The sequence below is a fragment of the Pezoporus wallicus genome, unplaced genomic scaffold (assembly GCF_028554395.1).
Source record: "Pezoporus wallicus isolate ANWC-B61680 ecotype Strahan unplaced genomic scaffold, APGP_CSIRO_Pwel_v1 contig_3817, whole genome shotgun sequence".
NCBI lineage: Eukaryota > Metazoa > Chordata > Aves > Psittaciformes > Psittacidae > Pezoporus > Pezoporus wallicus.
The window spans coordinates 4184142-4196544 of record NW_026635157.1 but is presented as its reverse complement, the minus strand read 5'-3'; the positions used below and the strand labels follow the sequence as shown (position 1 = coordinate 4196544).

Genomic DNA, 12403 nt, shown 5'->3' with positions numbered 1-12403 from the left:
AGGGCAACTTTTCACCAAAAATATCCCACTGTTATAAAACAGCCAAGAGTCTGCTCCAAAGATTTTTTGGTTTTGTTGGTTTTTTTTTTCATCTAATATAAAACTAATTTACCTATGGAGCTGAGAAAGAATCAGTGGAACCTATATTTAAGTATGTGCTTATGTGCTGCAGTGAATTAAAACACCTCTGCAGGCAAAGAATCGTAAATTGCACTGAGAGCACTGGCAATGTAAGAGATTTTTTGATAGGTAAGAACAGTAAAAATTTCAATGTGAATTAAAGGCTTCACATGGAATACTGATTGTACAAACATTCATGCATTTCATGCACATCGCTTAGCAAGATGTGTAGTAATTAATCAGTAGAATTTTCCTTCTCTCAGAATAACTTGCTTCCTGATCATTAATAACTCTAGCAAGTTTTCAGTATCTGTGAAAGTCAAAGTAGCACTGTAATTCATACCTGGCTACCAAAAGTATGGGGGGAGACCTTGTGAATTAAAGGTGCAAAGGAAGTGTTATGTAGCAGAGGCATTCAAACAAAGAAGCATAGACATATTAGCACATTCAGCTGGGAAACAGCAAACGGATCAGTTGCTCTACAAAATTGCCATAAAAACACGATCCCCAAACCGGAAACATTATTTCAAACACAAAAACTCCATGAGTTAAGCGCTGCTCTCCCACCAGCAGGTGTCACTGCTGGAAACGGCAATAACGGTGGCAGAGTGCTTCTGGGTTAGGAGAGATAAACACACACCATTAAAAATACAAGAAAAACAGAGCATAGGGAAGGGGTGATTTCCTTTTGTACCTTTCAACCCTGAGCGGATGATAGTAGGAGATAAGTCATCGTAATTATTCATTAAACTGATGTCTCCCGACGTGAAGCTGACAGTAAGTAGTGGCTTGGTGTTCTGTACTGGGACTGGATACGCAGCTGGTCCGTCTGCAAAAACAAGGCTCTAGGGTGAGCAAAAGGCAACCAACCAGAAGGAATTACATTCAGGTTGAAGTACACTGTACTTCAGCCTGCCACCATCAGGAGTGCTTCCAAGCCTCAAACTCTACCTCTTTATTGCTGCAATGTCAATGGGCAAAAGCAAAGCAGGTTTAGCCAGTTAGTTGTCTGTTTTTGTGAAGCCCCAGTGTTTTTACTTTGTAAATTTTTACCACAGTATATCCAAAGTGATTTATGCATATACTATTATCTTACACAGTGAGGGTTTTCAATCTGTCTCCACTGTCATTTCTTCAAAGTGTCCACAAATTGAAAACCAGTGCTTTGGAAGCTTCCTTGGAACCCAAGTTGAAAACCAGTGTAATAAACAATATAACCACATTAAAAGCTATTTGTTAGTTACACTTTCTGCTTGGGCAAGTGCTGGAGACTCCTCCTAGAGTCACACAGGGACATTATAAGAACTTCTAAAAGAACATACTGACTTTTCACAAATTACTGTGTTCTAAGAGACAGGCATTGGATACTGCTCAACAGAATCCAGTGTGCTCACATGTAAAGGTGAGCCCAAATGGAACAGCTGGCTTTAAAGACAGGACATTTCTGCAAAATCTCTACTCCTCTGGGCTTCTTTTTCAGTGTTCCCTGAAATTCCCTTGTTCAAATACTGTATGAACAACAGTATCATCATCTGTAGCGTTTGACATTTCACTCATTTTGTTTACAGTTTCTGATAGGAGATGCTGCTGCCCTGGTAAAGTACCCCTCAAGGCCCAGCCAGCATCTTTTTCAGTCAACAAAAATGGCAGAGCCACTTAAGAGTGGTATAGCTTCCCGAACTTGCAAAAAAGCTGATCAGAAAGCACTTTGGAGAAATAAGTCTAGTAATTACCACTTCTTTGTGTATATAATTTAGTAAGAAAAACCCATCAAACTTCCAGTCCTTCCTACACACCTGTGTGAGTCAAAGGCTTGTCACCTTTGAGAGGTTTATGCTGCAATCTGCTCTAAAGAAAACACATCATGTTTGGGTAACTATTAAAATAGGCTTGTAGGCTTGTAACGAGTCCACCCACCCCTGACTGACTCAGAAAGAGCTAGCACATTCAGATCATTTAAGTTCTCATCTGTGTACTCTGCAACTTCACCATCCTCCAACTGGAAATTCAGCATTTAAAAAAAAACCTAAACAATGAACACATCAAATTAATGCTGTTCTCTGTCTTGCTTTAGAAGCTTGCTAGGAAATTTGAAGTTTTTTTCTTTTCCTCTAAGGTAAAAAATCTCACACAGTACCAAAAGTGAGGCACGAATGCCAAAACAAAACTCGGTTTTAAAATATGCTACTCTTTTATCAGATGATCACATTACCTTCTACCATTATTTGTTAAATACATATGCTTATTATGCTTATTCTATTGACATATATACACAATTCTGGACAAGGTAGATTTTTGGACTGAATCCAAATTACAGTTAAAACTGCAAGAGTTCTCAATTCAGCAGTTCAGATCTGAGATGGCAGTTCAGAATTATTTCTAGCTATTACGCAAGGCTGAGAGAACTGGGTTTGTTCGGCATCCAGAAAAGAAGGCTCAGGAGAGGTTCCAGTATTTAAAGGGTGGCTACAGAGAAGATGGAAACTCCCTTTTTACAAGGAGTCACATGGAAAATACGAGGGGTAATGGGCACAAGTTACTCTTGGGGAGATTCCAAATGGACAAAAGAGGAAAATTTTTCACAATGAGATCATTCAGCCATTGGAATAATCTCCCCAGGGAAGTAGTGGATTCCCCAGCATTGGACAGTTTAAAGATTTGGCTGGGCCATCTAGCTTAGGTCGTGGCTTGCCTGGAATGGTTGGACCAGATGATCCTTGAGGTTCCTTCCAACCTGGTATTCTATGATTCTATATTTAAATTTTCATTGTACAATCACTGTTTTATTAATTTAGATACTAATTTAGTTCAGACTTTATACACTAGAACACAAAAACATCTTACCTAGATCTTCTAGACTAATGAACAACATTAACAAGAAGTATTAGCATTACTTGAATAAGAAGGATGGGGCTGACTGTGCATGGATACCTATGTCTCCTAGGTCTTTGCCACTGATTGTTTCCAAAGAGTTTGAAACAAGAACAGATTTCCCAATGAGTTATATTTACATTTAAGTGGAGGGAAGAATTTCTTCCTGACCCTCAAATTGGCAATGTGCTCTTAAGCATGGAAATTAGTAACTCCAGACAGCACCAGTCGTCTTTCTTCTTACACTGTGTAATTGCAGAAAATACTTTCATTTCTAATCCATCTATGGAATTTAGTGAGCTTTTTATGTCAGGACTATCAAGAATAGGACTACTATGAGGAGCATATAAAAATCCTATGCAACACAGACAAAATTAAACATGTAGTACTTTCCACTATATCTAGTACTGGTGTCTTTTCACATGAATCTAAATAATAATGCATTAACTTCTGCAGCTGCACTCTGACTACCTTCTTACATATGGACCACTGCAAAACCTCACAATATCTGCTTATCAGTGAAACCTGCTATGCCCCTATCCAGTGTTTTTTACTCACCTGCCCTAAAAGCTTTGAGCTTTGTGTTGTTATCTCATTTGTGCAAATGGAGGCAGAGCAGCACAGACAAGGTATGAGCAGCAGCAAGCCATGCAGTGAAGCTGGTAGCAAAGGTGGAGACAAATCCACTCTCCTGCACCAGCTCTCTGCTCCATTCTCCATGCTACCTGCACAGCAATGCACCATCTTTCAGACTCTACCTGCTTGAAACTTTGGCCATCCTGCTGTTTAAATACAGAATGAAAACTCCTTGGAGTTCAAGTTGTCTTTGTGAGTGCTTGCAAAGATGAAGCAGAAGGATGTGCACACAACACTACCTTGTGGTGGGGAGTAGTCATCAGAGTCTGTGTCGCTCTCACTGCTGTCCTCCACCAGGAAGCTAGGGTAGTTCCAGGACATGCTGAGGATGCCATCTGATTCATGAAGGAGCACGTGCGCCAGCATTCGGCCGTGGCAGTCCATGACGATAACTTGCCCATCAGCAGTGCCAAACAGTACCTGAAAATACCAGAACAGACCTCAGTCCCACCAAACATCAGCCAAACATGGACCCTTCCTCCTTCAAACACATCTTGTAATTAACTAGCTATGCTGGAAATTAATTGAAAGCAAAGCAGTCAGGGAAGTGAAATGGTGCCACAACAGGATGCTACAACCAAAGATGTACACAAAGAATAAAGTTAAAGCAGAAGAGCCTAGATTTAAGTTCCTAAAATCTGTGAGCAAGTAACATTCCACAGTGGGGTGCATTTTGTTCACTTTAATATGACGCATTACTCTTTATTCAAACTTGGTCATTACTACAACTAAAGCAAGCTGGCAGAAGAGCTACCACAGAGTCTGAAATATTCTTGGATTATACAGAAACTTCTAAAATAGGTGGCAGAAACTGAGGTATGTGTCAGTCATAACAATATCAAAAAGGAAAAGCTGACAAAAGTGAGGTCTTAGCGGAGATTTCAAATAGTTTGTGAGAAATAGAAGGCTGAATAGAGGAAGACAGGTTATTCAGTTCATGAGCTGAGAGAAGGTGGGAGAACGTCTTCCAAAAGCAGAGGCATAAAGCAGTATGATCAGTCAACTGGAGGTAGATTATTACAGCCCGAGGAAGGCAATATTTTACACATTCAGGAAGAGATGAAGAAGAGCTTCTATCCACCATTTCACATACAAAATGGATAATGCAAGCTACTATGCAGCCAATGTACACTGGCTGAAGTCAGACTGACTGGAACCTACAATTTCTCTTTTTATAAGCATATTCAGTCTTGAGGCTTTAAGCAATTTAAGATCCTGCATATCAGATGAATTAAAAAAATCATCAGGAAATAAGGATTAATAAATCCACCAAACACCAAATGCATTAGTCATGGCTGCTGCTGCTATCACATGATTTTATATGAGGTAAGTATGTTTTAAAGCAAGTTTAAATGCACTCATCAACTTGAAAACTAGCCAGCATTAAAAACAAAGCTAAAAGGAAGGCCCAATTTTATACTTGCCCTTCAGCCTACCACCTATTTCCAGTGCTTGTAAAATTTAAGATTCTAAAAATTATATGCCTGGATTAAAAAGTCATCTAGCCTTGTATATTACCTCTAATAGTGGTCAAGTGTTTCAGGAAGAGTAAAAGAACAGGATGCACTGAGCAGACACCTCCCCTGCACACTCATGTAGCTTCCAAAAAAAAGTATTCCCTCTTCTTTGATAATTTATAGTTTCACTTGGTAACCTTTTCCTCTTAACACTAAAAGAAATACAGTATAATTGTTCCCTACTTACATTCTCAATATTGGTGACAACTTCATAGACCTCTATTACCTAATCCCTTAAGTCATCTCTTCTCCAAGATGAAGAATCATAGCCTATTTAGCATCTCCCTGCACAGTTGTTGCTCAAAGCCTCCAATCACACTTGGTGACCTCTGCTGTCAGATGTCTTCCTTTCTATCTTCCTTCTGAGATGTCATGACAGGCTTGCAGCATTCAGACTCTGTATTGTATCACACTTACACAAAAGTACTCAGCTTGGAAGCAGCTGTCATGGCTGCACATTTGAAAGTTTCAGTAAGGAACATGGCTTCAAAGGTCTTACTGAAAACGAGAAGCACTAAAATTTTTTGTATGATTAAAGTGATATTAGGAAACACAGAAGGTTGTAAACTAGAATAGCAGTTTAACAGAGGAACTCCAGAGAAATCATTATAATCTTAAGAAAATCAATGGAATTGTTTCATGTCATCAAAAGAGATGGAAAAACAGTATTTGGCTGCTTTAACTGTAATTGTTATATGCTACAAATATTTTTGTGTTAAATAGCTGCTGGGTTAAAACAGCCACTAAAGTTCGCTACAGCCCTCAGATTTCTATTTTTAGATAAAAGAGCTGTAACTTGACCTGTGTTCATCTCACACTTCCTTCCCTTGTGGTCCTTTATTCTACTCTTCTTCCACTTGTATCATCCTGCCTCCTTTCACACTGTTCATTATTTTATCTACTCAACATGCATAATCCGTGAACAGGATCTAAAAGCATCCGTTTCACTATCTGCTTTTAGAACATAACTACTCTTTCAGATCTCTAGAAAACAAACTTCTTCTAGAAAGCCAAAATCATACCAGTTGTCATTGCTAGCTTCTTACACCACTTTCAGCCTACTCTATAGATTAGTTTTTCTAGCAGTCATGTAGGGGTTTTATAACTGCAAAATACCTAAACAGAAGAGAGAAAACTCACTGTTGTTTCTAAAAATAGCAGTATGAGTCCTAAAATCCTGTAGAAACACTTTATAATTGGGTAGGAACAAAATGTTGGGACTCATTACCCAGAGTCCAGTCTCATCTCAATCTAAAGTTAATTCTTTTAAGTAGAACTGCCCCCAATTAATTTAAAACTATGAAGTACTATAGTAATTTCCAAATCAGAACAGCTGCATGTGGAACCTGAGAGCTCTTTAGCAACCTAGAAATGTCAGAGGGCACCTCTTCATCTCTTTAGCCAGGCTATAGTTTCAAGGAGCAGCTTTAAGTTTCAGGGTTATTGTAGCAATACAACCTTTTAAGATTAAAGCATTTATCAGGCTGATAGTCCTGCTGGCTGAGCTCCTGCTGAAGCTGTAAAACTGTCTAATGGTATTATTATCCATAACATTACTCAAGTTATAAATGCCACACTCAAAGTACTTATGCCAGATGAATAAAACTCTCCTGACCTTCAGAAAAAAAGGTTGAGCCATACGGTATGCCTGAAGGATCCAGTGAAGAAATGAAAAGGTATTTCAGATGCCTAAATTCATTATTTTGAGGGTATTTGCAAATCTAAGAGGTCTAAGGGAATGTTGGAAAAAGTCAGTGAACAAGTTATAGTGTTTTTTTAATCCCCTGAATACAAAACCTAAATAATAACAATGGTAATTAAAAAAATCCCAAGTACTTATTTGGAAGAGATTCTTTAGCCCCTTGTTTTGTTCTCATCTCCTCTCCTCTCCTCTCCATTTGTACTGTTCATTATTTCATCTGTTTTTACACACATTACCACTTGTAGAATTATGCATAGTCTGGTAAAAAAATACCTAAAATCACTCAATACATTCAAAGTGTGAGTCAGTTATACAACATGAATACAGTATTTCTTTACAAAACATATCAAACATAAGGAACCCTGAATTTCAGTGAAGTTATAGTTGACTAAAGGTCATACAAATGCAGAGCAGTCTCCAGTAGTGCCCCGACGTTGTATACTTTGAAGGGAAAACTCCGATAAACAGCACTGGGATAATCCCCACACAGGTTTTATAAGCATACCGAGAGCTGAAGGTTAGGATCAGTCTTGGAACACAAGTGTCTGTTTCTCCATGAAACCCAAGCTTGTGGTGATTCTTACTTATTCCTAGAATATGCATACTGGACCAGTCCAGCAAACTGAGCTCTACTGGACATGAAATACTCAAGCCTTCTACAGCCCTGAGTCATACAAATAATTGTACGGCACTTGTAAATGTTGCTATCTCACAACAGTAATTATTTTATGCAGTATTTTAAACTTAATAAATAAATAAATAAACAAATATTTAAAACAGAGTGTAACATAAAGGCAAATCCACTGTCCCCATCTTAATAATGCAAATTGACTACTTAGTCTTTCTTTTCGCAGACTGATTTCTGGCTAGTTCTCCCTGCACTCCTAATCCATCCAAACACCAGAAGTAAAATATGTATAGTTTAAATTTGCTGGGGTTTCTATACCTGCCAAATCATTCATGCAGAGGATATGGCTCCACTATGCTAAAGTGCACATGCAGGTATTTCTGTCAGGAAATCGTATTTCTGTCAGGAAATCCTAAGGGGGGCCTATTTGTGTTGCCATGTGTCAACTTTCAGAACTACATACACCACTTTGGTTATTCTATTCTAGACAGCACTTTTAATGACACATCCAAAGACTTCTGAGACCAGTAAGTCATGATCTCCCTCTGGAAGAATCAACCTACCTAGGTCTTTTCAACCCAGTTTACAGGTGTTTTGTTATTCCATGTTCAGTTTTTGCTTTAACCAGTTTACAACTGCAGATGTAAATGTTGCTAGCTCACAAAAGTAATTATTTTATGCAGCAGTTCACTTCTGCAGATGTATCTGCAGTACTTACATCTGCAGATGTAAATTTCATTTGTGCATTTCTTAAGTGTTCCAAAACCCTTTTCTAAAGGTACTGCAGGAAAATAATGTTGTTCTTCTAGGACAGAGATGTGATTATGTAGGCTGGCAGCTAAGTTCATATTGAAGATCCTTCATAATCTTTGGATGTACCAGTCAGACAGAGCTGCTTGCTGATTTCAAATTAACCTTTTCCAGGACACCCCTTTAATTTCCTCAGACTAAGTGAGGAGTCTCATAACAGTGAATTTGTAGCTCAGGGCAGAAACCTCACCAGCATCTTGTAACCAAGTAAAGCATGACTGATCTCACAAAAACTTATGTCCTTATTTTTTATCATCCTCAGGAGTTGCACTTGCAAAGTTGAAGGACTCCTCTTCCACCTACCCACTTTCCAGTCCTTGCTCCTTCAGCATATCTTTACATTCTTCCATATTTTCTGTTTGGCACACACATCTGCTGAAATCTTGTTGCCCTTGTAGCAGGTAGTGCAAATGCTACCACTAACAACTTACTCTGCACACCTCTGCGTTTGCAGCCACCTCGTCTGATGTTCTGTTTCACTGGCATTTCCCTTTTCAAAGTTTAGACCTGTCTTACACTTTTTCCTTCAGCCTCCTCCCCCTTCTCACCCCAAAGGACAAAGTCATCACAGTACCTCAGAAATCGCATTCTGCAAAAATGCTAATAAGGCCAACTGCGTTTGCATTGTCAGAAGATGCTGAGCAGTTCAAGGAAGCTGAATTAGTTCTGTCTGCCCTGATTTAGCTGTCTGGACAAACATTAGTATTCATGATAGGAACAGCCTTCACAGTTGTCACCATAATGCCATCATACTAATATAGACAAATCTATACTGCTGATTCAAAATTAACCGAACTATAAATTGGTTCATAGACAAAATGATGGCTCAACCTTCTATTTATGAGATAGGCTTAGTAACATAGGAAATACGTGGAAAATTATTCCCTTTAAACATTTTCTTTCATTAGCCTAACAAAAAAAATGCCAGTCTTCCAAAGGCTGAGTTACAACATTTTACAGTCCATTAGTTGTGATATTAGCATTTTGAATTCCTTACTGTTTCTCCATCACAAGGTAGGAGACACTGAAGCAATTGCCTCTTAGAATACATTAAAAATTGAAAGTTTGGTTTTTGTCAGTGTGGTATTTGTGGCTGTCCTTCTTTTTACCTCAAAATACAAAGAGAAAGAGAGAGAGAACCAGAAAGAGGGAGACAGCTGCTCTCCTGCTGAATACTTTTATTTCCATTAAAAATTCAGCCATTGTAAAATGATTTCTTGAACTAACACAAAAAGACTTCACCACAATTCACACACAAGCTCAGGGGGGAAATACTGTGTTTTCTTTGACTGCCTTTATGTCTGAAACAACTAAGAAAAGTCTTTGTTTCCTTTGGACATGAGGAGTTACCAGCCCCACACATGGATGATACACCACAAGATCATCCAGCTAACTGTATATGTACACAGCAGTGAAATTATCATTTGAGGCCATTAACACTTTCAAAAGCAGCACTGGTTTAATTACCTACTTTCAGGCTTGTTCCCTCTCTCTCTTACAAAGTCCATAAGATCTAGAAAACTATTACAAAGCCGTCAAATAAGAAGACAAAGTAAATACATTGGAGGAACATCTGTGGCTTTTAACATGGACAGGACTCCAAGCGTGGATCAGTGAGCTCCCACAGCGGAAGTACTCTGGAATGCTCTTCAAGCAGTGGTACTGTTTTCTCACTAAATTTTGCCAGGAAAGTGCACACTTATCTACGAAAACATATATTCTTCACATATATCCAATTATATATAGCAACAAAAACAACTGTTTGGTACTGTTAGGTGGGAAAAAGCAGTCAGTTTTAACAACAACCACTCAATCGAGCAAAGAAGTCAACTGATACACTTGGCAGTCTTCTGCATTGTTCCCAAGCCAGGTTTCAGTTATTTCCTGAAAGATATATTGCCTGCTAAAGCTAGAATTTCCTTCAGAGTTCCAGAAGTCTGAGAGCTTCTTTTTGGGTTTTGTGGTTTGTTTTTTTTCCTAATTGAAAACGGTATTCCTTAGCAACAAGGATTGCACTCTCGACCAGTGGAAATGCAACACAAAGCAGCTTAGAAGCAATGTCCTTGCTGTTTTGAATTTCATGATAGAAAATTGAGAAGCTCCTGGGTTAAGCTATATGCTAATGGAAGCCAGCCTCTCAACTTCTGCAATCTCCTTCTAAGTCTTGGGTGCAGGCAGAGAGGGAAAACTCAGCTTGGTCAGGAAATATGAAGAATGGGTGAGGTCAAATCTAACTGAGTCAACATGGAGATAGGTTGACTAATAAACTGTTACCAAAAGAGGCATTAAAGAATGACTATCCTCCTAAAAGCAAGTAAGATAGGGAAGGCTTAATCCCTTCTCAGCCAATGCAGTTGCCAACAACGTCTGAACACTGACAAGAAACTGGCTCCTGGACAAAGAGCAGAGAGCTCAAGTGGAATCCACACAGGATGAAATGCTGATGGGAAAGGTCTTGGAGAATAAAGAGATATTGCTCCCACATTCCACTGGCATACTATTGCTTTTTATCAAAAAATCATGTCATATCACTTTCCAGAAATATCACCTCTCATCTGCAATTTACTGTGAAACTTGGCCACCCTGTTTTCCCAGAAAAGACCCAGCACAGAAATTCACAAATCTTCTCTGGATTCAGTCACTTTAATCCTCCTTCCTTACACCAAGGTCTCAGACTGTTCTCAGGCTTGAACACATCTGATCCAAGTTCAAGACCTCATTTGGCTCCTGGTGTTACTACACTTCCCAAAAAGTTGATGGATCAAGTCCCTGTGATAATAAAGTTTAAATCAGCCACTCTGGCAGCTGTATTTCTTTTGAACTGAACAGACCACAGAGCTCTGGATGAATCAAAAGGGCCCTGGGGCCAAAGCCTTCTCAGCCAAGTGGCTTTGGCAATGGAATAACACAGACTGTTTCTGAAAAATGCTGTAAAGCCTTAACAGTTCGGGGGGGGGGGGGGGGGGGGCCCGGTCTAAGAATTCCAGTCCCACTCACATGCCCTATCCTGACCAATGCAAAATCTGACCAAAAAAATTTAAGCAATTTTCCTACCTTACATACAACTTCTTATAAAGAGAGCTGCTTCATGCAAGAGGATCCATGTTTTTTTCCTGCATTGCCTCAAAAGTAGTCTAGGTACGTGCTGCTGCTTTCCACAGGTGCATTGCAAAACCTCGTTCTTACTGTCTGCCTCAAAGCATAACACAGAGCTTTTCAGAAACACAGTTTCAAGTAACTACTTCCTGTCCCAAAGAACTGAGGACTTCAGGCTATGTGAACAAATCTTTCTGTATGAGTGCCAGCAAGGTTAGAGGAGAGGCAAACGACTTCTTTCTTCCTGACACTTCACACACAGAGACTAGTCGTGTTGCTGTTTGTGCTCATCTTTACTTTGCTGACTCAAACACTGACAACCCAAAAATGCAAAACAGCATTGGGTATAAAAATGCTAAGTAGACACATTAACTGATCAGCACCAAGTCTTCAGCTCTCCCTCCACCTCTGGTTTGTCACTGCCATTGACATCCTTCCTTTCTTGAGGGAAGGGAAGACATGGTAGAGTGCAGAGCTTAACAAACCCCATATTCTGATCCACTAACATAAGAATATTGCAACCTATCTTAGTGTCACATCAGATCAAAGTGAAGAGTTATACACTGTTGAAGGTGATCTGTGTGTCCTAGTAGACTGCGCATCCAGGGGGATGCAGAAATCCATTCAGCCATTTGTTTTTTACAGTAACAAACATCAAAATACCCTGTCTACAAGGATAAGCAATTGTTGTTGTTACTCCTTTCAGACAGAATCATAAAGGGAAAAACTTCTTTGCAAGACTCATCTGAAACAGTGTTGACATGAAACACTGCAGGAGCTACTATGATGCTGTCAGCCCATAAACATCCCCTATGTTACAGCCCTCATGACTGGAACAAATGGCACCATCTCATCAGCTCTCTTAGTCTCTTGCCTCTACAGGCTGGATGAAGAGCATCAAGGGAAAGATTAGGCAAGACACAGATGAAGCGAGTGGGAAGAAGAAAGAACATTGAAGCATCACCTTGTTGCTTTGCTCCTTCCAATTACTGCCTCAATAACTGCGCAGTATCAGCTAGGATT

At 39.4% G+C, this 12403-nt stretch overlaps 1 protein-coding gene across 8 annotated transcripts in view; it reads right to left on the bottom strand.

Annotated features, from left to right (window-relative positions):
* TULP4 (TUB like protein 4) overlaps positions 1 to 12403 on the bottom strand; it is a 156650-nt gene that overhangs the window by 31487 nt on the left and 112760 nt on the right. For all 8 annotated transcript variants that reach the window (XR_008971869.1, XM_057406695.1, XM_057406734.1 and 5 more), the window contains 2 exons: positions 3867 to 4047; positions 815 to 949 (listed from right to left, as the gene is read on the bottom strand). Coding sequence is in view for 7 of the 8 variants with exons in the window: in XM_057406695.1 (XP_057262678.1) it covers positions 815 to 949; positions 3867 to 4047 (316 nt within the window). In the remaining variant the exon portion in view is untranslated. The remainder of the gene's footprint in view (positions 1 to 814; positions 950 to 3866; positions 4048 to 12403) is intronic.